A 25,219-nucleotide genomic window follows, 5' to 3' on the forward strand; every position below is an offset into this window, starting at 1 on the left:
TAAAGATTCAGATCAATAATCAGAGAAACAGAATTATTTATTACAGTTGAAAAAGACTGAAACCCACCGACTGGTCACATGGTTTGGTCACATGGATTGGCACGTTAAGAACACAGAGTGACATCACACACTCACAGACCAATCAGCTGGCAGCAGTCTGGTCCCAGCAGTGATGTCAGAGAGGGGTTGGGCGGGGGGGCCGTCCGGACAGGAAACGGGCTCTCAGATTGTCTCTGATTCATGATGAAGGCACTTACCCAGAATGCTTTGCTCCAGTCTACAAAGTGCGGAAGGGGGGGTCATCACGGTGCCCGTCGACACGCACAGGTACGATTTTAAAAAGGGGGGGGGGGGGCGGGATGTTTGAGTTGGGCTGGAGCATCATGGGAGATCAGTCTAGTTCCCCTCCCCCCACTGGTCTCAGTCTGTCCAGTGACTGTGTGGGAGGGGGCGGGGTCAGAGGTTGGTCCCAGGTGTTCAGAGGAGCAGGAGCTTCTACATGGCGGCCGTGTCGATCTGAACATACAGCTGTCGAACTCCAGCCTGCGCACACAGTCAACACAGTTAAAACTACAAATACCACAAATACTAATAATAACACTGCAGAGTGAACGCAGGTCTATAAAACCACCACCATCATGTTCAGGTACCAGTGTAAAGATGTGCTGCGTTCAGGGTAACAGTGTGAAGATGTGCTGCGTTCAGGGTAACAGTGTGAAGATGTGCTGCGTTCAGAGTACCAGTGTGAAGATGTGCTGCGTTCAGAGTACCAGTGTGAAGATGTGCTGCGTTCAGGGTACCTGAGTGAAGATGTGCTGCGTTCAGGGTAACAGTGTGAAGATGTGCTGCGTTCAGGGTACCAGTGTGAAGATGTGCTGCGTTCAGGGTACCAGTGTCAAGATGTACTGCGTTCAGAGTACCAGTGTGAAGATGTGCTGCGTTCAGGGTACCAGTGTGAAGATGTGCTGCGTTCAGGGTACCTGAGTGAAGATGTGCTGCGTTCAGGTAACTAAGTGAAGATGTGCTGCGTTCAGGGCACCAGTGTGAAGATGTGCTGCATTCAGGGTACCAGTGTGAAGATGTGCTGCGTTCAGGTACCTGAGTGAAGATGTGCTGCGTTCAGGTAACTAAGTGAAGATGTGCTGCGTTCAGGGCACCAGTGTGAAGATGTGCTGCGTTCAGGGTACCAGTGTGAAGATGTGCTGCGTTCAGGTAACTAAGTGAAGATGTGCTGCGTTCAGGGCACCAGTGTGAAGATGTGCTGCGTTCAGGGTACCTGTGTGAAGATGTGGTGCGTTCAGGTACCTGTGTGAAGATGTGGTGCGTTCAGGTACCTGAGTGAAGATGTGCTGCGTTCAGGTAACTAAGTGAAGATGTGCTGCGTTCAGGGCACCAGTGTGAAGATGTGCTGCGTTCAGGGTACCTGTGTGAAGATGTGGTGCGTTCAGGTACCTGAGTGAAGATGTGCTGCGTTCAGGGCACCAGTGTGAAGATGTGCTGCGTTCAGGGCACCAGTGTGAAGATGTGCTGCATTCAGGGTACCAGTGTGAAGATGTGCTGCGTTCAGGTAACTAAGTGAAGATGTGCTGCGTTCAGGGCACCAGTGTGAAGATGTGCTGCGTTCAGGGTACCTGTGTGAAGATGTGGTGCGTTCAGGTACCTGTGTGAAGATGTGGTGCGTTCAGGTACCTGAGTGAAGATGTGCTGCGTTCAGGTAACTAAGTGAAGATGTGCTGCGTTCAGGGCACCAGTGTGAAGATGTGCTGCGTTCAGGTACCTGAGTGAAGATGTGCTGCGTTCAGGTACCTGTGTGAAGATGTGCTGCATTCAGGTACCTGTGTGAAGATGTGCTGCATTCAAGTACCTGTGTGAAGATGTGGTGAGTTCAGGTACCTGAGTGAAGATGTGCTGCGTTCAGGGCACCAGTGTGAAGATGTGCTGCATTCAGGGTACCTGAGTGAAGATGTGCTGCATTCAGGTACCTGTGTGAAGATGTGCTGCATTCAGGTACCTGTGTGAAGATGTGCTGCATTCAGGTACCTGTGTGAAGATGTGCTGCATTCAAGTACCTGTGTGAAGATGTGGTGAGTTCAAGTACCTCTGTGAAGATGTGGTGAGTTCAGGTACCTGTGTGAAGATGTGCCGCATTCAGGTACCTGTGTGAAGATGTGGTGCATTCAGGTACCTGTGTGAAGATGTGCTGCGTTCAGGGTACCTGAGTGAAGATGTGCTGCGTTCAGGGTACCAGTGTGAAGATGTGCTGTGTTCAGGGTACCTGTGTGAAGATGTGCTGTGTTCAGGGTACCTGAGTGAAGATGTGCTGCGTTCAGGGTACCAGTGTGAAGATGTGCTGTGTTCAGGGTACCTGAGTGAAGATGTGCTGCGTTCAGGGTACCAGTGTGAAGATGTGCTGTGTTCAGGGTACCAGTGTGAAGATGTGCTGTGTTCAGGGTACCAGTGTGAAGATGTGCTGTGTTCAGGGTAACAGTGTGAAGATGTGCTGTGTTCAGGGTAACAGTGTGAAGATGTGCTGCATTCAGTTACCTGAGTGAAGATGTGCTGCTTTCAGGGACCTGTCTAATTATGTAGTGCATTCAGGTACCTGTGTGAAGATGTGGTGCGTTCAAGTACCTGTGTGAAGATGTGGTGCGTTCAGGTACCTGTGTGAAGATGTGGTGAGTTCAGGTACCTGTGTGAAGATGTGCTGCGTTCAGGTACCTGTGTGAAGATGTGCTGCATTCAGGTACCTGTGTGAAGATGTGGTGCGTTCAGGTACCGTTGTGAAGATGTAGTGCATTCAGGTACCAGTGTGAAGATGTGGTGCGTTCAAGTACCTGTGTGAAGATGTGGTGAGTTCAGGTACCTGTGTGAAGATGTGGTGCGTTCAGGTACCTGTGTGAAGATGTGCTGCATTCAGGTACCTGTGTGAAGATGTGCTGCATTCAGGTACCTGTGTGAAGATGTGGTGCGTTCAGGTACCGTTGTGAAGATGTGGTGCGTTCAGGTACCTGTGTGAAGATGTGGTGCGTCTGGCTGAGGATCCAGCGGGTGTCGGCGTCGGGGGCAACCAGCAGCTTCAGCGTTCCAATGTAAACATCCGTACACAGAGTCCAGAAATGAGGCTCCTGCAGGTTGTAGACGCCCTGCAGCTGCTGCACCTGAACACAACACAATAAACCAGGAATTAGATGCGTCCCTGCTGTACAATGAAAACAGACCAGGTGCTCTGGGTGGTTTGTGGGTGTGGTTTAACTTGCTGGGCGTGGCCTGTACTCACTCTCTGGTAGCACTCTGGGAGGGCGTGGTCCAGTGACGGAGGCGTTCTCTGCATCAGAATCCCGATGGACTCCTTCAGTAACGGCACCACGCTGAGGGTCAGAGGTCACAGACACAACACACTGAGCATGTGTGAACACCAACAGCTGATTCAGAGGCTCCACCCCTCACTGACATCACAACCTAGGGTATGTCCCAAGTCTCTTATTTTATGCTGCTAACTCCTAACTCCTTACTTGAACCGGAAGTCGTTCGAGCTCCGCCATCTTTAAGGCCGTCTCATGTCTCTTATTGCTGCCAGTGAGGAGTCAGCGTTAGGAGTTAGGAGGGATCTGTTAGGTGCGATGAGTAAGGTAACACGAGAGCTTCCTAACAGGAAGTCTTTTTCAGCTTGAGGCCATGACGTATAAATACCTGCCCCTTACGTCTGGCTCATTTGAACGAGATGGCGGAGAAACAGCTCAAGTGTACCCGTTACATGCATCTTTTGCAATGACACGCTGTAATTCACATGCCTACGTGACTACGAAGAGTAGTGATATTTCCTGCAAGACTGTCATGTTGTAATTAAGTTTATTTCATTCACAACCCGTTGTGTTGTTCAGCGGACTGTCGGTGATGTGCGGCTGCTCATGTCCAGAACCACCGTGTTGATATACCCCACACACACACACACACACACACACACACACACACACAAAAACACATTTGCCCATCATTAATTGTCCTGCATGTCATGCTGTAGGTAATATTAATTAATATTATTACTTTCATTAATGTTGTTGTAAGCTACTGTCATTACCTGCATCTCTCTCTCTCTCTCTCTCTCTCTCTCTCTCTGTCTCATTGTGTCATGTGGATTACTGTTAATTTATCATGCTGATCTGTTCTGTACGACATCTATTGCACGTCTGTCCGTCCTGGAAGAGGGATCCCTCCTCAGTTGCTCTTCCTGAGCTTTCTACCGTTTTTCCCCGTTAAAGGGTTTTTTGGGGAGTTTTTCATGATCCGCTGTGAGGGTCTTAAGGACAGAGGGATGTCGTATGCTGTAAAGCCCTGTGAGGCAAATTGTGATTTGTGATACTGGGCTTTATAAATAAAACTGATTGATTGAGGCAGACTGACAGGTCTGATATGTCTTATTCACTCAGCAGCTGACTTGTTGAATGATGGCGAGTGGATTTAATAATAGTGATGATAATGATAATGATGCTCATCACAGTGACAGTGGCAGGGCTACAGAACGTTCTGTAATTGCTACAAACTTCGGCAAATGACTCAGTAACAATGGTAATACATGCAAAAGTGTGTGACCAGTGTCATGACGGTGTGGGGGGTGGGGGGTGGGGGGTTACAGCTTTGATCAGCGAATATAATGTGACTTGGGATGTACGCCAAACGCTGGCTCCGTTATGCAGCAGATCCAGCTGTGCCGCCATCATCAGAAAAGGACGTCGCTTTACGTGACGCTTCAGAGTAAGGCCGTCTCATGTCTCTTATCAGCAATCCTCGCTCCTCGCTCCTAACTCCTGACTCCTGACTCCTGACTCCTTGCATGTTTTCCTAAGTGGGAGGGACTAAACAGTTAGGTAAGGTGGTTAGCAGTAATTTTAAGGGACTTGGGACGTACCCCTGGATACTCACAAAAACCAAATGCACTGCCGTCACTTTAAACTACTTCAGGCACAACAACAAACACGTACGATTATATTCAGCTGCTGTTACACGTAAAACATCAGGAACTGCTTCAGTTACTATGGTAACTAAAAATACCTTCTGTAGTGAACACATAAACACTGCTCTGTTGCTACAGTTTGAGACACAGTGAGCGACTGCTGCTTCATCAGGAATCCAGAACGTGTAGATTTGTGTCTGAGCTCAGGCTGGTGGAGACTCTCAGTGGAGTTCAGCAGTTTCCAGCTGCAGTAATCTGATGCCTGTGGTTAAGTGAAGGCCTCTCAGCTGACCACAGCTCTGCTCTGCTGACGGTTTAAATCTGCAGCTGCGTTCACTTCCAGCCTATCAAACCACATCAGCACACATCACGTCCATTTATCACCGGGGCTTCTGGGAAATCTGACCACTGCATTTACATCCAGAGGACCGGCGTGCCGAGGCTGGACTCCAGCACCGCTCCAGTTCCACAGCGGTGGTTTGGCATGTTGGAGCACATTAACTGCTAATTGCACATTCTTGACATTAGTGGAAACCATTTTCCAAAATACCTCATCAGGTTCTAGATGGATCTCCTTCCTTCCAGGCAGACGGAGAGAAACCTGAGAGATAATCCATCAGTCACTGTTTACGTTTCTCTCAAAAGTCTGTCCACGTCATACGGAGAACATTAACTCAGCGGTGTGTTCAGGGACACTCTGACATCTTAAAGCTTCAGAATCCTCACAGTTGATAATGTCTGATTATTTCACAGAGTTAGTTAGTGCTCACTGAAGATGTTCTAGGTGTCACTGAGGAGGTTCTGTGAGTTCCTCAGGAGGTTATAATGACTGGAAATGTTCTGACAGTCAGTGTGGAGGATGTAGTGGTCATTAAGGAGGTTCCAGGGCCCTTTAAAAGGTTTCTTTAGAAGTTCCTGATGTGCAGTGAAGGCGTTCTAGGGAAGGGGCCATTATGAGAGGTTCTCCTGGTAATTAAAGAGGTTCTTTGGGTTCTTTAGGCAGCTATGGTGGCCATCCTGTTGTAATGGTCAATAAAAAAAACATACTATGGGTTCTTTGAGATGTTCTATGTGGCCTTTAGACAGTAGCAGTGGTCACTGAGGAGGTTCTATGGGTCCTTTCAGATGTTCTGCTGATCAGATAGGAAGTTCTGTGGGTTCACGAGGTTCTAACGGTGACGGAAGAAGTTCTTTGGGATGTTTAGTGTTCATTAAAGAGGGTTATCTCCTCACAGCGAGACGACTGTGACGATGTTCTGTCTGAAGGTTCTTCAGAGAAACTCAGTGGAACCATCGTCAGGAAATTAACCTCAACAGTTTCAGACTTTCTGTGAGAAGAGCAGGAGGCAAACAGGAAGTGACCTCATTCTATTGGTCAGCTTCCTGTTCCAACTCCTGCACGCACACACAGTGATTCTGCTGTCTGTCACCACGTCATGTTTCATGTCTCTGATTCTTCTGTGTTCTCCGTGATGTGGCGGCTCTGTGGGCGGAGCCTGAGAACAGCCACAAACACAGAGCGTGAACTCACCTGACTCCGATGAGGAGGGCGATCAGCATGGAGCAGATGGGGTCGGCGATCATCAGGTCGTATTTCTGCATCAGCAGAGCGGAGATGATCACGCCCACGCTGCCCAGAGTGTCAGCGATGATGTGCAGCAGGACGCCTGTAACACACACACACACACACACACACACACACACACACAGGTCATATTTAACACACACATCATACAACACACAGACAGATGTTTCACTGGGAGTCATGTGACCTGAGGACAAACTGCTGGAGAAAAACTTTGATCATTTTATTCTGAAAGTCACAGGAGGAGATGGGTGGATGTGAGAGGACATGATGGTGTGTGAGCGCCCCCCGGTGGTCAGAGCAGCTGCACTTACAACTTGGTCACAGGCCGGTGAGACTACACTGAAGCCCATGTACTCACTTTATAAACTAATCCTAAAAGTACTGGATAAAAACCATCACTGTAATATCCTGAAAGTAAATGATTGTCATGACAACAGATCAGATGTAAGTTGTTGTGTTGTTGTTGTGTTGGTGTGTTGGTGTGTTGGTGTGTTGTTGTTGTGTTGTTGTGTTGGTGTGTTGGTGTTGTGATGTTGTGATGTTGATGAGGTGTAGTTGTGATCAGTTCTCACCCTGCAGGATCTGTTTACTGGATCCTTTCCCCGGAGTGTGCAGCTCGTCTGGAACAACACACACACATACACACACACACACACACAGGACAGTCTTTTACCAAAGATAACACACGACGGCTGCGGCTGTACGACATGAGGAGAACATGTGATTGTCGTCATAGTAACATAAAGTTGACTCACACATCACAGTCACATTAAAACAAATGAAGTATTTTCTACTGATAAAAATCAACATCTAAATATATTAATGAAAAGAGTGAGCAGTGTTAATCAGTGACATCGTCATGACGACACCTGACCTCATGTTAAAGAACATACTGATGACGGAGACAAAGAACACTGGGACACAGACAGGACTGTAGAGTCTTCATGTTTCAGTACTCTCACCCTGACAGTGTGACTCATCATGGCCGCTGTGGCTGTGTCCATGTCCCCCGTGTCCTCCATGACTGTGTCCGTGTCCATCGTGTCCTCCGTGACTGTGTCCATGTCCTCCGTGTCCTCCATGACTGTGTCCGTGTCCATCGTGTCCTCCGTGACTCTGCCAGTCTGCGTGTTTGTGTTGGTGGTCATGTCCTCCGTGACTGTGTCCATGATTCACACTGCCGTTAAACAGAGAGTGGCTGTGACCGTGACCTGAGGGACACACGGGTTAGAGACGTGAGGTTCTACTGAGGCACAGACAGGTTCTACTGAGGCACAGAGAGGTTCTACTGAGGCACAGAGAGGTTCTACTGAGGCACAGACAGGTTCTACTGAGGCACAGAGAGGTTCTACTGAGGCACAGACAGGTTCTACTGAGGCACAGACAGGTTCTACTGAGGCACAGACAGGTTCTACATGGTTCTGGACGCTCTGCCGGTAGCATACCTTCGTCTCCATGAGAGTGTCCGTGTCCTCCGTGCTGGAACACAAAGATCCCGACCAGGTTGACGAGCAGACCGGCGACAGAGACAGGAAGCAGCCGCTCGTGGTGAACGTCTGGAGGCTCCAGAGCTCTCTGACAGACAGACGGACAGGTTCAGGTGTGTGTGTGTGTGTGTGTGTGTGTGTGCGTGTGTGTGTGTGTGTGCGTGTGTGTGTGTGCGTGTGTGTTACCTCGACTCCTTCAGAGAAGATGAAGAAGGCTGTGAAGATGAGGAAGAGTCCGTTGACGAAGCCGGCCAGAACCTCTGCTCTGACATAACTGAAACACACACACACACACACACACACACACACACACACACACACACACACAGGTCAGTGAGACCACGATATCATCAGGTGACTGTTTACTTTTTCATTGACTTCCATCCAATCAGACGGAGGCGCCCCCTGCTGGTCAGAGCCAGAGGCCACCTCAGATAAGGCCCCTCCCACTTCTGCATAATGAGCTGTCAGACATCAAAGCCTGATGATTGGCTGCCTGCTTGAGAGGGAGAAGAGGGGGCGGAGTCTCTCAGTGTTTTTAGAAGAGTGGTGTTCAGACCCTGAGAAGTGTCTCACCCTTTAGCCAGCAGTCAGAGGTCAGAGGTCAGCAGCGATTCAGGAAAGTTGTGTGAGTGATGAAGGGACAGAAACTGTGACCTCAGTGAGGAGGTGTGGTCGACCCTGTTGTTAGGTGTGATGTGATTGGTTGTCAGAGACACGCCCCTCTGTGAGCCTGTAAGGTGTGAGGACACCCAGTGGACATGAGATGAACTGCAGACTGTGACAGTGTCAGTGTTAGTGTGATCACTGCTGATGAAGGTTGAGACAGACTCAACTCATCACTGCTGCTCTGACCTCACATACCTCAGTGATGATGTCATCAGTTTGTTTCTGACGTTACAGAGTCAACTCATCACTGCTGCTCTGACGGGTTTGTACAGTTTTTCAAGTATCGTAGTATTAATGATATATATGTATATGTACATATATATATATATATATATATATATGTACATAATGAACACAGATCATCAGACCTGACTAACAGAGCACAGATCATCAGTCCTGACTAACAGAGCACAGATCATCAGACCTGACTAACAGAGCACAGATCATCAGTCCTGACTAACAGAGCACAGATCATCAGTTCTGACTAACAGAGCACAGATCATCAGTCCTGACTAACAGAACACAGATCATCAGACCTGACTAACAGAGCACAGATCATCAGTTCTGACTAACAGAACACAGATCATCAGACCTGACTAACAGAGCACAGATCATCAGTCCTGACTAACAGAACACAGATCATCAGACCTGACTAACAGAGCACAGATCATCAGACCTGACTAACAGAACACAGATCATCAGACCTGACTAACAGAACACAGATCATCAGACCTGACTAACAGAGCACAGTGCTGGTCTCACCCATAGGAGAAGCTGTCGTTGGATCTCCACCTGGAGATGACGGAGGCTGCCAGACCTGCCAGCAGAGCGGTGCAGTCAAAGAACATGTGGAAGGAGTCTGAGATCAGACCTAAACTGGAGAGAAAACACACAACACGCACATCAAGTACACACACAATCACTGAAACCCTAAGTGTGTTTGTCGGATCGTCTCAAGGTCTCTACAACATCATCTTTGTTTCAAAACAGGAAACAGTGTGACTTCTGTTTGACCATGCAGACACACAGACAGACAGACAGACACACAGACAGACACAGACAGACAGACAGACAGACACACAGACACACACACAGACAGACAGACAGACACACAGACACACACACAGACACACACAGACACACACAGACAGACAGACACAATGAAATACTGAAATGCTCTATGTTCACAGATCTTCTTTATGTCCTATTTCATTTTTGTTTTGAAAACGGGATTATTCCTTCAGTGTGGTACAAATCTATCGTTAGCCCAATACCGAAATCCTCAAAACATGATCCCAGAATACCGTTAAAGTATCGTGGTATCAGCTTACTGAGCACAGCATACAAACTATATACATCTATTCTTAACACCAGGCTCATGGCCTATCTGGAAGAAAATAGTTGCCTAGTAGAAGAGCAGAATGGCTTCAGAAAGGCTAGAGCCTGTGTAGACCATGTGTATTCAATCACTACTGTAGTTAGAAATAGAATAATGCAAAACAGATCATCATTTGCCTGTTATACTGACTTTCAAAAAGCATTTGATTTCGTTAACAGAGATCTACTAGCCTATCGTCTCCTTGAGGAAGGGATAGGTGGGAAATTCTATTGGGCCATATAGTCATTGTACAAAGATCCCCAGGCCTGTGTTAGAGTGAATGAATATTGCTCAGGGTGGTTCCTCGCCATCTGGTGTCAAGCAGGGGGACTGCCTCTCTCCTACTTTGTTTGCCATCTTTATTAATAATTTAGCTAAGGAAATAAAACATTTAGGATTGGGTCTTAACTATGACAGCAGTAACAAATTAGATATTTTACTTTATGCAGACGACATAATTTTGGTAGCCGAACACGAAGAGGATCTGCAGAAAATGTTGGTATGTGCAGAGAATTGGTGTAGAAAGTGGAGACTTACAGTTAATCATAGTAAAACTCAGATCATGCATTTTAGACAGATTGGGACTAAAATGAGTGACACAGTTTTATTTTGGGAACAAAACTAGAGTATGTAAGAAACTACAAATACCTAGGTTTTCATTTGGATGAACATCTAAATTTTGAATACGGTACATCTCTGTTTGCGGAATCTGCAAGCAGGGCACTTGGTGGTGTAATAGCAAAGACTAAAAAGCTGGGCGACTTAGGATATGCTACCTACTCCAAATTGTTTCACATGTGCGTCTGCCCTGTTATTGATTATATGGCAGGAGTATGGGGCTCAAAGGAAAACAGGAATGGACAAAAGGTACAGAATAGGGCAATACGATATTTTTTGGGGGTCCACAAATTTGCACCAATACTTGCTATAACGGGAGATATGGGATGGGAGCCGTGTGAGGTGCGTCGGAAAGGTGGCATGTTAGCTTTATGGAATAGAATAGTGAGGATGCCAGAGAGTAGAGTTGCCAAGAAAATATTCAAATGGGATGTCATGATAAAAGGTGCATGGGCAAGTGAAGTAGAAGATATACTTATGAGGATTGGTGCATTGGATGTATTTCAGAATGTGATCACTGTGGACGTCTCTTTGGCTAAAGAAGCCTTGTTTAAAGAATGCCAGATTAAATGGTCACAGGACATACTGTATAAACCAAAATTAAGAACATATAGCATAATAAAAAGCTGTAGTAAAAAGTATGTTTGTGCCCCTTTATCTAAAAGACAACGATCACTATGTGCCCAGCTCCGTTCTGGTATCCTGCCTCTGCATCTTGAGACAGGACGTTATCGGGGGGTCTCAGAAGAAGAGAGGTTTTGTTCATATTGTGATATTAATGATACTGAAAATGAGTTCCATTTTGTTTTTTATTGTTCTCTGTACCATGAGTTGCGTCAGAAATTATTTAACAGGTGTAAGAATTTAGATTTGATGTGGTTGAATGATGCTGAGAGGCTCAAATGGATTTTTGATTACAAAGTATTCGCACTTGTTGACTATTTAGAGAAAGCTTGGGATAAACGAAGAAAAGTAACATATATGTAAAAATATCTATTTTGGTTTTGTTGTGGAGAAAGAACTATTATTTACTTTTATTTATTTATTCATTTGTTTTCTTTTTTTTGTTTTGTTTTGTTTTTCTGGTGTAAATTGTGTAGCCCCCAAATTAAGTGGATGTGATTTTGTAAACTGATGATTTTCTTTTTCTGGTGTCTTATAATCCTGTAAGGGATGGGTCTTTGGACATGACATGAAAATAAAACTCATTCATTCATTCATTCATTCATTCGACAGACAGACAGACACACAGACAGACGGACACACAGTCAGACAGACACACAGTCAGACAGACAGGTGAGATAGTGACAGTTATTACTACAGGCTAGGACACATGCTGCGTCTTTTACCACCTGGAAAACACGTGGCCGGGCGCAGGGAACCTCTCTGTGCCAGCTGACACCAAAAACTGTGTTTTTTTGTTTTTCGTGTCTGCAAAAAGCGCCTCAGGATCTGTTCACATGCTGCTGGGGATTTGCACCCTCAAATTCATTGTTTTCCATGTAGACACACAGAAGGTGCTCTCAAAAGCCAGACAGATGCTGTTGCGGCGCACATGTGTCCCCAATCACCTATTTATCGGGGTGCGACAGCTGTTCCCTGCTCCTTTTGGAACACAGCAGCGCACGCCGCATGTCATGTGACGAGGAACAACCAATCACAGCCCACAGATACCTTTCCTTCTTCAGTAAATATCAGTGTGTGATAAATATGGAGGAGAAGTTGATCATGTTAGTGCAGAGCTGTCAGAACGTCACATCTGTCCCAGCAACATTATTCTAGGCCTGAAACACACCTTAAAAAACATCACCAAAAAGTAGATCAGCTCTGACCTCAAGATCTCAGGTCAGTAGACTGTGACACAGAGCTGGTTATGGTCGCTTAGCAACTTCAGATGCAACCTGTGTCTGCAGCCCTGACAGTTAGCACAGAGTAGCACCCAGCGCTCCACCTCGTGTTTTCTAGGTGGTTAAAGACGCAGCATGTACAGACCCAAGAAGAATCAATCTCTGCTCTGAGCTGAAGTTCAGGTCCAGAATCACTTTGTGGTTTTCAGCAGTTTAGTTTAGTTTATTAAGGATCCCCATTATCTGGTACCGTAGTAACCAACAAGTCTTCCTGGGGTCCAAAGTACAGGTGAGGTGAACATGAAAACTCACCTGTACTGAACGATTAGTGAAGACTGAGCCACCCAGCATCTTTAAAGTAGAAGTAGTTTAACTGTGTCTGTCCACAGAGACATTCACAGGTATGAAGAGAACACTTCTCAGATTTTCAGCCTTTTTTTTTTCAGTTCTGTCAGTAACCATGGTAACGGTACACATCAAAGATGGCGTCAGCTGAAGCATCAAAATTAAACAGAAACTCAAGTTTGAGCAATGAAGCTGAACTGAGAGAAGTTTACACCTCTGTTACTGAAGACAGGAGAATAATCTGATCACTGATCAATAAACACATCAGGCCTGTCTGATCACTGCTCGACAGGAAGTGTGGAGGCGCGCACACACACACACACACACACACACACACACACACACACACACACTAACACTAACACTACGTGGCACATCGTGAGCAGAACAAACAGCTGATGCTAACGGATGCTAACAGTGTTAGCTCACCTGTTGCTCCAGAGGCCGTACGTCAGCTCCACGAAGGCGAACGAGAGGTTGAGACAGAGGAAGAAGAACAAGTTCCGCGAGGTTTTATCCGCGAGGATCGACCTGAAAACACCAAACAATCACAACACCTCCATCATCGGACAGACCCGACACAACCCGACACAGGAAACCCGACAGAAACCCGGGTTATTCCCTGCTGGCGGTCCCGTTCACACACAGTAACACCTGCAGTAACAGCCCACAGTGAGCTGAGACACACTTTAATAAAGAATCCACACATCTGTTAGCATCAGGCTAACCGGTTAGCATCAGGCTAACAGCTCATCCTAACTGTTAGCTGCTTGACCGTTAGCTCCTCCGTTAGCATTTAGCTCCAGCAGGTGAGTTTACCTGAACCATCCTGAGAGCTTGAGCAGCAGGTTGAACTTGGCGGGTTTGTACTCGTCGTCTTTAATAGATAAAGGTAACATGTTCACACCTGAACACACACACACACACACACAGACACACACACACTCACTGGAGACACCGAGCTACGGTATGCTAACTGTCAACTTCCGCTCTGCTCCGCTTTCACAATAAAGGCGCAGCGCAGATAGATACTACTACAGCTACACACCAGCAGTGGCGGTTCTAAGCCAAGTTTCAATGGGGGGGCCAAGCTAGGGCCAGTCCTTTTGATACGGGGGCAAATACAAGTAGGGTCAAATATCGAAGTCTGAACAATAAGACACATATATATATATATATGTGTCTTATTGTATATATATATATATATATATATATATATATATGTGTGTGTGTGTGTGTGTGTGTGTGTGTGTGTGTGTGTGTGTATATGTATTAGGGATGTCAAAATTGCTCAAAAATGACGTTCGAATATTCCTTCTAAAAATAACTCATAGGTTCGAACCATTCGAATATTTTTTGTTATGTCCACAAAAGGGCAAACTAATACAAGGAAACATAACTACTTCAAGGTATTTTTATTTCAACATAAACGTCTTTGAAAACATTTACATACCTACACATTAAAGCACATAAAACAATTATCTATAACATTACATTATAAACGACCGCGGACCTCTCATTCACCCCCCCTCTCTGACCCGTGGCCACACCGCCCGCAGAAGCACTGCGAATAGCCTCGAAGCACCAGACCGTGACCGGCTCGCACCCTGCAGTGATCGTTTCGGTGTCTGGTCTATTTTCTGCGCGAGCCATGAGCGAATGTGTCAAGTCGGGTGACGGAGACAACAGCTGGAAGCAGAACCACTTGTCGACCAGGCTGGAGAAATGCGCGTCTGATGCCAACGCCCACTCACAAAGAGGACAGCTGCGGTGGTGGGGGGTTTTTTCTCCACAATCGAATATCAATTTTCACATTCAAAGGTCCATTTTTTTCAAATTCGAATTTAGAATATTCGTTGACAGCCCTAATATGTATGTGTAAATATATATACATTTATATTCAATCTGGACAGACAGTCTCAAAACTTATAAGAGGGGCCTCCGCAATGCCAGAGCAAACTATTACTCAGCTCTAATAGAAGACAATAAGAACAACCCCAGGTTTCTTTTCAGCACTGTAGCCAGGCTGACTGAGAGTCAGAGCTCTATTGAGCCTTGTATTCCTTTAGCCCTTAGCAGTAATGATTTTATGAGCTTTTTTAATGACAAAATTCTAACTACTAGAGGCAAAATTCATGACCTCCTGTCCTGTCCTGTACCTGTTACTAAACTACACGTGTTCCTAAACTACACCTGTTACTAAACTGTACCTGTTACTAAACTATACCTGTTCCTAAACTACACCTGTTACTAAACAACGCCTGTTACTAAACTATACATGTTACTAAACTACACCTGTTACTAAACTACACATGTTCCTAAACTGTACCTGTTCCTAAACTATACCTGTTACTAAACTGTACCTGTTACTAAACAACACATGTTCCTAAACTACACCTGTTCCTAAACTGTACCTGTTCCTAAACTATACCTGTTACTAAACAACACATGTTCCTAAACTACACCTGTTACTAAACTGTACCTGTTACTAAACTATACCTGTTCCTAAACTATACCTGTTGCTAAACTGTACCTGTTACTAAACTATACCTGTTACTAAACAACACATGTTCCTAAACTACACCTGTTCCTAAACTATACCTGTTACTAAACTGTACCTGTTACTAAACTATACCTGTTACTAAACTACACCTGTTCCTAAATGACACCTGTTACTAAACAACACATGTTCCTAAACAACACATGCTCCTAAACTACACCTGTTGCTAAACTGTACCTGTTACTAAACTATACCTGTTACTAAACAACACATGTTCCTAAACTACACCTGTTCCTAAACTATACCTGTTACTAAACTGTACCTGTTACTAAACTATACCTGTTACTAAACAACACATGTTCCTAAACTACACCTGTTCCTAAACTATACCTGTTACTAAACTGTACCTGTTACTAAACTATACCTGTTACTAAACTACACCTGTTCCTAAATGACACCTGTTACTAAACTACACATGTTCCTAAACTACACCTGTTACTAAACTGTACCTGTTACTAAACTATACCTGTTCCTAAACTACACATGTTCCTAAACTACACCTGTTACTAAACTGTACCTGTTACTAAACTATACCTGTTACTAAACTACACATGTTCCTAAACTATACCTGTTACTAAACTGTACCTGTTACTAAACTATACCTGTTACTAAACAACACATGTTCCTAAACTACACCTGTTCCTAAACTATACCTGTTACTAAACTGTACCTGTTACTAAACTATACCTGTTACTAAACAACACATGTTCCTAAACTACACCTGTTACTAAACTGTACCTGTTACTAAACTATACCTGTTCCTAAACTATACCTGTTACTAAACTATACCTGTTACTAAACTATACCTGTTACTAAACAACACATGTTCCTAAACTACACCTGTTCCTAAACTATACCTGTTACTAAACTGTACCTGTTACTAAACTATACCTGTTACTAAACAACACATGTTCCTAAACTACACCTGTTACTAAACTATACCTGTTACTAAACAACACATGTTCCTAAACTACACCTGTTCCTAAACTATACCTGTTACTAAACTGTACCTGTTACTAAACTATACCTGTTACTAAACAACACATGTTCCTAAACTACACCTGTTACTAAACTGTACCTGTTACTAAACTGTACCTGTTACTAAACTATACCTGTTACTAAACTATACCTGTTCCTAAACTATACCTGTTGCTAAACTGTACCTGTTACTAAACTATACCTGTTACTAAACAACACATGTTCCTAAACTACACCTGTTCCTAAACTATACCTGTTACTAAACTGTACCTGTTACTAAACTATACCTGTTACTAAACTACACCTGTTCCTAAATGACACCTGTTACTAAACAACACATGTTCCTAAACAACACATGCTCCTAAACTACACCTGTTGCTAAACTGTACCTGTTACTAAACTATACCTGTTACTAAACAACACATGTTCCTAAACTACACCTGTTCCTAAACTATACCTGTTACTAAACTGTACCTGTTACTAAACTATACCTGTTACTAAACAACACATGTTCCTAAACTACACCTGTTCCTAAACTATACCTGTTACTAAACTGTACCTGTTACTAAACTATACCTGTTACTAAACTACACCTGTTCCTAAATGACACCTGTTACTAAACAACACATGTTCCTAAACAACACATGTTCCTAAACTACACCTGATACTAAACTATACCTGTTACTAAACTACACCTGTTACTAAACTACACATGTTCCTAAACTACACCTGTTCCTAAACAACGCCTGTTACTAAACTACACATGTTCCTAAACTATACCTGTTACTAAACTACACCTGTTCCTAAATGACACCTGTTACTAAACAACACGTTACTAAACTACACCTGTTCCTAAACTACACATGTTCCTAAACTATACCTGTTACTAAACTACACCGTTCCTAAACTACACCTGTTACTAAACTACACATGTTCCTAAACTATACCTGTTACTAAACTGTACCTGTTACTAAACTATACCTGTTACTAAACTACACCTGTTCCTAAATGACACCTGTTACTAAACAACACATGTTCCTAAACAACACATGCTCCTAAACTACACCTGTTACTAAACTACACCTGTTCCTAAACTACACCAGTTACGAAACTATAGCTGTTACTAAACTACACGTTCCTAAACTATGCCTGTTACTAAACTACACCTGTTCCTAAACTACACCTGTTACTAAACTATATCTGTTACTAAACTACACATGTTCCTAAACTACACCTGTTCCTAAACTACACCTGTTACGAAACTATACCTGTTACGAAACTGTACCTGTTACTAAACTACACGTTCCTAAACTATGCCTGTTACTAAACTGTACCTGTTCCTAAACTATACCTGTTACTAAACTACACCTGTTCCTAAACTATACCTGTTCCTAAACTATACCTGTTACTAAACTACACCTGTTCCTAAACTATACCTGTTCCTAAACTACACCTGTTACTAAACTGTACCTGTTCCTAAACTATACCTGTTCCTAAACTACACCTGTTACTAAACTACACATGTTCCTAAACTACACCTGTTACTAAACTACACATGTTCCTAAACTATACCTGTTACTAAACTACACCGTTCCTAAACTACACCTGTTACTAAACAACGCCTGTTACTAAACTATACATGTTACTAAACTACACCTGTTACTAAACTACACATGTTCCTAAACTGTACCTGTTACTAAACTATACCTGTTACTAAACTGTACCTGTTACTAAACTACACCTGTTCCTAAACTATACCTGTTACTAAACTGTACCTGTTACTAAACTACACCTGTTACTAAACTACACCTGTTCCTAAACTATACCTGTTCCTAAACTGTACCTGTTCCTAAACTATACCTGTTACTAAACTACACCTGTTACTAAACTACACCTGTTGCTAAACTATACCTGTTCCTAAACTGTACCTGTTCCTAAACTGTACCTGTTACTAAACTACACCTGTTACTAAACTACACGTTCCTAAACTATACCTGTTCCTAAACTGTACCTGTTACTAAACTATACCTGTTCCTAAACTGTACCTGTTACTAAACTATACCTGTTACTAAACTGTACCTGTTACTAAACTACACCTGTTCCTAAACTATACCTATTACTAAACTACACCTGTTGCTAAACTATACCTGTTCCTAAACTGTACCTGTTACTAAACTACACCTGTTACTAAACTACACCTGTTCCTAAACTGTACCTGTTCCTAAACTGTACCTGTTACTAAACTATACCTGTTACTAAACTGTACCTGTTACTAAACTACACCTATTACTGAACTACACCTGTTGCTAAACTATACCTGTTCCTAAACTGTACCTGTTCCTAAACTGTACCTGTTACTAAACTATACCTGTTACTAAACTGTACCTGTTACTAAACTACACCTATTGCTAAACTACACCTGTTGCTAAACTATACCTGTTACTAAACTGTACCTGTTACTAAACTACACCTATTACTAAACTACACCTGTTGCTAAACTGTACCTGTTCCTAAACTGTACCTGTTCCTAAACTGTACCTGTTACTAAACTACACCTGTTACTAAACTACACCTGTTCCTAAACTATACCTGTTCCTAAACTATACCTGTTACTAAACTGTACCTGTTACTAAACTGTACCTGTTACTAAACTACACGTTCCTAAACTATACCTGTTCCTAAACTGTACCTGTTCCTAAACTGTACCTGTTACTAAACTACACCTGTTACTAAACTACACGTTCCTAAACTATACCTGTTCCTAAACTGTACCTGTTACTAAACTGTACCTGTTACTAAACTACACCTGTTACTAAACTACACGTTCCTAAACTATACCTGTTCCTAAACTATACGTGTTACTAAACTGTACCTGTTACTAAACTACACGTTCCTAAACTATACCTGTTACTAAACTGTACCTGTTACTAAACTGTACCTGTTACTAAACTGTACCTGTTACTAAACTATACCTGTTCCTAAACTATACCTGTTGCTAAACTATACCTGTTCCTAAACTGTACCTGTTCCTAAACTGTACCTGTTACTAAACTACACCTGTTACTAAACTACACCTGTTCCTAAACTGTACCTGTTACTAAACTGTACCTGTTACTAAACTACACCTGTTACTAAACTACACGTTCCTAAACTATACCTGTTCCTAAACTATACCTGTTGCTAAACTGTACCTGTTACTAAACTACACGTTCCTAAACTATACCTGTTCCTAAACTGTACCTGTTAGTAAACTGTACCTGTTACTAAACTACACGTTCCTAAACTATACCTGTTCCTAAACTGTACCTGTTACTAAACTGTACCTGTTACTAAACTGTACCTGTTACTAAACTACACGTTCCTAAACTATACCTGTTCCTAAACTATACGTGTTACTAAACTGTACCTGTTACTAAACTACACGTTCCTAAACTATACCTGTTCCTAAACTGTACCTGTTACTAAACTGTACCTGTTACTAAACTACACGTTCCTAAACTATACCTGTTCCTAAACTATACCTGTTCCTAAACTATACCTGTTCCTAAACTGTACCTGTTACTAAACTACACCTGTTACTAAACTACACCTGTTCCTAAACTGTACCTGTTACTAAACTGTACCTGTTACTAAACTACACCTGTTACTAAACTACACGTTCCTAAACTATACCTGTTCCTAAACTATACCTGTTGCTAAACTGTACCTGTTACTAAACTACACGTTCCTAAACTATACCTGTTCCTAAACTGTACCTGTTACTAAACTGTACCTGTTACTAAACTACACGTTCCTAAACTATACCTGTTCCTAAACTGTACCTGTTACTAAACTGTACCTGTTACTAAACTGTACCTGTTACTAAACTACACGTTCCTAAACTATACCTGTTCCTAAACTGTACCTGTTACTAAACTGTACCTGTTACTAAACTGTACCTGTTACTAAACTACACGTTCCTAAACTATACCTGTTCCTAAACTGTACCTGTTACTAAACTGTACCTGTTACTAAACTACACCTGTTACTAAACTACACGTTCCTAAACTATACCTGTTCCTAAACTATACCTGTTACTAAACTGTACCTGTTACTAAACTGTACCTGTTACTAAACTACACGTTCCTAAACTATACCTGTTCCTAAACTGTACCTGTTACTAAACTGTACCTGTTACTAAACTGTACCTGTTACTAAACTACACCTGTTACTAAACTACACGTTCCTAAACTATACCTGTTCCTAAACTATACCTGTTGCTAAACTATACCTGTTCCTAAACTGTACCTGTTCCTAAACTGTACCTGTTACTAAACTACACCTGTTACTAAACTACACCTGTTCCTAAACTGTACCTGTTCCTAAACTGTACCTGTTACTAAACTACACCTGTTGCTAAACTATACCTGTTCCTAAACTGTACCTGTTCCTAAACTACACCTATTACTAAACTACACCTGTTGCTAAACTATACCTGTTCCTAAACTGTACCTGTTCCTAAACTACACCTATTACTAAACTACACCTGTTGCTAAACTATACCTGTTCCTAAACTGTACCTGTTCCTAAACTACACCTATTACTAAACTACACCTGTTGCTAAACTATACCTGTTCCTAAACTATACCTGTTACTAAACTACACCTATTACTAAACTACACCTGTTGCTAAACTATACCTGTTCCTAAACTATACCTGTTACTAAACTACACCTATTACTAAACTACACCTGTTCCTAAACTATACCTGTTACTAAACTACACGTTCCTAAACTATACCTGTTCCTAAACTATACCTGTTACTAAACTGTACCTGTTACTAAACTACACCTGTTACTAAACTAAACTCACACTGCAATAAAAATAATCAAAAGTTTAGAAAGATAAACATAAAAAGTAAAATAATTTTTCAGGATAAAAAATCTTTTCAGATGATTTATTGTTTCTGTTTGTCTTCAAACAACATGACGACATAGTGACAGTTTGTAATTTAATATCTTCATTTTAATAATTTAATAATTAAATTTAAATCTCCTCTTGTTGTGTCATAATTTATATTAACGATGTATGTTTGAGGAGAAACTTCCTGTTGCTGCTTCACAAAGTTATGATGTTTTTTTCCTTCCTGTTTGACAGTGTGTGTGTGTGTATTTCAGAATAAGAGCGTTAGCAGAGACAGATGTGAACAGCAGGGGGCGTCACAGCTCAGTAACTCTCAGTGTGTGTGTGTGTGTGTGTGTGTGTGTCCTCTGAGGAGCCTCTCTGTCTGTTGACTCTGAGTTTCATCACAAAGGACAAAGTCCACTGGGTGCTCCTCAGTCTGACCACTTCCTGTTCCACAGCCGCTCTGTGACGTCACACAGCAGCAGCAAAACAACCAGTCACATAAACATGTTTCAGTCAATATCACAGAGAGTTCCTTTAATAAGGACCCACATTCACACTGGTTATACTGGATACACTGGTTATACTGGTTATACTGGTTACACTGGTTATACTGGTTATACCAGTGGTTATACTAGACACAGACACACACACACACACACAGGGACACACAGACAGACACACAGACACACACACAGACAGACACACAGAGACACACACACAGACAGACACACAGAGACACAGAGACAGACAGACAGACACACACACACGCTGACACACTGACACACAGAGACACACAGACAGACACACACACACACTGACACACAGAGACACACAGACAGACACACACACACACTGACACACAGAGACACACAGACACACACACACGCTGACACACACACAGACACACACACACACTGACACACAGAGACACACAGACAGACAGTCATCTGTGATGTGTCATCTGTAATCTGTCATCTGTGATGTGTCATCTGTAATCTGTAATCTGTCATCTGTAATCTGTCATCTGTGATGTGTCATCTGTAATCTGTCATCTGTAATCTGTCATCTGTAATCTGTCATCTGTGATGTGTCATCTGTCATCTGTAATCTGTAATCTGTCATCTGTAATCTGTCATGTGTCATCTGTAATCTGTCATCTGTAATCCTTCATCTGTCATCTGTAATCTGTCATCTGTAATCTGTCATGTGTAATCTGTAATCTGTCATCTGTAATCTGTCATGTGTCATCTGTAATTTGTCATCTGTAATCCTTCATCTGTCATCTGTAATCTGTCATCTGTAATCTGTCATGTGTCATCTGTAATCTGTCATCTGTAATCCTTCATCTGTAATCTGTCATCTGTCATCTGTAATCTGTCATGTGTAATCTGTCATCTGTAATCTGTCATGTGTAATCTGTAATCTGTCATCTGTAATCTGTCATCTGTAATCTGTCATGTGTAATCTGTAATCTGTCATCTGTAATCTGTGCTTTAAACCCACTGAAGAGATTTTCACTCCGTCTCCTGCAGGACTTTCTCCTCCCCGTCAGCTCTGCAGCGCCCCTTGTGGAGACATCTTGTTTTTGTCCCGCTGAATGTCCATGCCTTTTACAGGCCATAATATCCAGTCATGTTACCATGGTTACAGTGTTAAAATATGCAATCTCTCAGCTCCTCTGGTGACTTGAATCCTCAGAGTGAAAAAATAGACTCAACATTTATTCTGCAAATCACAAAATGATCAAACTCTGTGTTATGAAATCAGTGTTTATGTATGTGTGTGTGTGTGTGTGTGTGTGTGTGCACACAGTGATGAGAGGAATTACTCATCAGTTTCCATGGTGACCACAAACCTCAGCGATCGTATCAGAAGAAGACGCCGACGCTCCATCAGCAGCAGCTCCATCGTCCTCCACACTGAGAAGTCACAGCAGCCACAGGAAGTGGAAGTGATTGGTCAGTTCAGAGACAGGAAGTGGAAGTGATTGATTGGCTGGAGGTCATCGCTGCTCATTGTTGAAGTGATGGTGGAGAGAAACATCCTGAAGAAAAGTTTAACACTGAAAATCTGCCATCAGACAGACAGTAGAAGAAGAAGTGAATCAGTCATGGATGTTTAAACAGACCTGGATACAGTGTTGGAGGCGGAGCTCCGTTCATTGCTATCGTAGCTGCTCAGTGATGCATCAATCAATCAATCAATCAATTTTATTTATAAAGCCCAATATCACAAATCACAATTTGCCTCACAGGGCTTTACAGCATACGACATCCCTCTGTCCTTATGACCCTCACAGCTGATCAGGAAAAACTCCCCAAAAAACCCTTTAACGGGGAAAAAACGGTAGAAACCTCAGGAAGAGCAACTGAGGAGGGATCCCTCTTCCAGGACGGACAGACGTGCAATAGATGTCGTACAGAACAGATCAACATGATAAATTAACAGTAATCCACATGACACAATGAGACAGAGAGAGAGAGAGAGAGAGAGAGAGAGAGAGAGAGAGAGAGATATGCAGGTAATGACAGTATCTTACAACAACATTAATGGAAGTAATAATATTATAGTTATAGTTCTGGTTACTGCGGTACAATATGTTGAAAGTATGTATTAATACCTGGCAGTATACATGTGTGACAATAATCATATGTGTATAATAACAGAAGAAGTATGACTAATGACTAATGATGGCAGCAGCAGCAGGAGGCATCTGGCAGGACCACGGCAGCAGCACAACCACACACGTCACGCTGTCCAGGCACCGCTGTGATATGAGTTAATCTGAGAGACAGTGGAGCACAAAGGCTCCGGAGAAGAAGCCGAGTTAGTGACATCCAGAATGGCCGGGTTAGCAAGATGCAGTAATAGGATACGAGAGAGAGAGAGAGAGAGAGAGAGAAGGAGAGAAGGGGCCCGGTGTATTATAGAGGGGTCCTCCAGCAGACTAGGCCTAAGTCAGCCTAACTAGGGGCTGGTACAGGACAAGCCTGAGCCAGCCCTAACTATAAGCTTTATCAAAGAGGAAAGTCTTAAGTCTAGTCTTAAATGTGGAGACGGTGTCTGCCTCCCGGACCGTAACAGGAAGATGATTCCACAGGAGAGGAGCCTGATAGCTAAAGGCTCTGGCTCCTGATCTACTTTTGGAGACTTTAGGGACCACGAGTAACCCTGCGTTCTCAGAGCGCAGTGTTCTGGTGGGATAATATGGCACTATGAGCTCTCTAAGATATGACGGAGCCTGACCATTTAGAGCCTTGTAAGTTGGGAGTAGGATTTTAAATTCAATTCTGGATTTTACAGAGAGCCAATGCAGAGAAGCTAAAACAGGAGAGATATGATCGCGTTTATTAGTTCCTGTTAGTACACGTGCTGCTGCATTCTGAATTAGCTGGAGAGTTTTTAAGGACTTACTAGAGCTACCTGATAATAGAGAGTTACAGTAATCCAGCCTTGAGGTAACAAAAGCGTGGACCAATTTTTCTGCATCTTTCGGGTCAGGATAGGCCTAATTTTCGCAATATTACGCAGATGAAAAAATGCAGTCCGTGAGGTTTGTTTTAAATGAGAATTAAAAGACAAATCTTGATCAAATGTTACTCCGAGGTTTCTTACGGTAGTGCTAGAGGCCAGAGCAATGCCATCTAGAGAAACTATGTCATCAGATAAAGAGTCTCTGAGTTGTTTGGGGCCAAGAACAATAACTTCAGTTTTGTCTGAATTTAACATCAGGAAATTGGTGCTCATCCAAGTTTTTATGTCTTTAAGGCAATTATGGAGTTTAGTTAATTGATTGCTTTCTTCTGGCTTCATTGATAAATACAACTGAGTATCATCCGCATAACAATGGAAATTTATAGAGTGATTTCTAATGATGTTACCTAACGGAAGCATATATAGAGTAAACAGGAT

At 42.9% G+C, this 25,219-nt stretch overlaps 1 protein-coding gene across 2 annotated transcripts; it reads right to left on the minus strand.

The window, feature by feature from the left end:
* Positions 1 to 19: 19 nt before the first annotated feature.
* slc30a7 (solute carrier family 30 member 7) lies at positions 20 to 13,879 on the minus strand. Of its 2 annotated transcripts, XM_049587492.1 has the most exons (11): positions 13,703 to 13,879; positions 13,313 to 13,414; positions 9,458 to 9,571; positions 8,213 to 8,300; positions 7,985 to 8,114; positions 7,502 to 7,750; positions 7,112 to 7,159; positions 6,483 to 6,618; positions 3,278 to 3,368; positions 3,009 to 3,158; positions 20 to 543 (listed from the first exon to the last, which is right to left on the minus strand). In XM_049587492.1, exons 1-11 carry the CDS (start codon positions 13,780 to 13,782, stop codon positions 496 to 498), a joined length of 1,236 nt encoding a protein of 411 aa, XP_049443449.1. In that variant the 5' UTR covers positions 13,783 to 13,879; the 3' UTR covers positions 20 to 495. The 2 variants fall into 2 exon arrangements, with proteins under 2 accessions (XP_049443449.1, XP_049443450.1); XM_049587493.1 differs by lacking the exon at positions 13,703 to 13,879 and having other exon boundaries at positions 9,458 to 9,566.
* Between the last annotated feature and the right edge of the window lie 11,340 nt (positions 13,880 to 25,219).

Source organism: Epinephelus fuscoguttatus, linkage group LG10 (assembly GCF_011397635.1).
Source record: "Epinephelus fuscoguttatus linkage group LG10, E.fuscoguttatus.final_Chr_v1".
NCBI classification, from domain to species: Eukaryota; Metazoa; Chordata; class Actinopteri; order Perciformes; family Serranidae; genus Epinephelus; species Epinephelus fuscoguttatus.

Coding starts and splice junctions, on each gene's coding strand:
- slc30a7 (XM_049587492.1), bottom strand. CDS start 13,782: ATGTTACCTTTATCTATTAAAGACGACGAGTACAAACCCGCCAAGTTC. Junction 13,415..13,702: donor AAGCTCTCAGGATGGTTCAG/GTAAACTCACCT, acceptor TGGTGTTTTCAG/GTCGATCCTCGCGGATAAAA. Junction 3,369..6,482: donor GCCCTCCTCATCGGAGTCAG/GTGAGTTCACGC, acceptor TCTGACCCTCAG/CGTGGTGCCGTTACTGAAGG.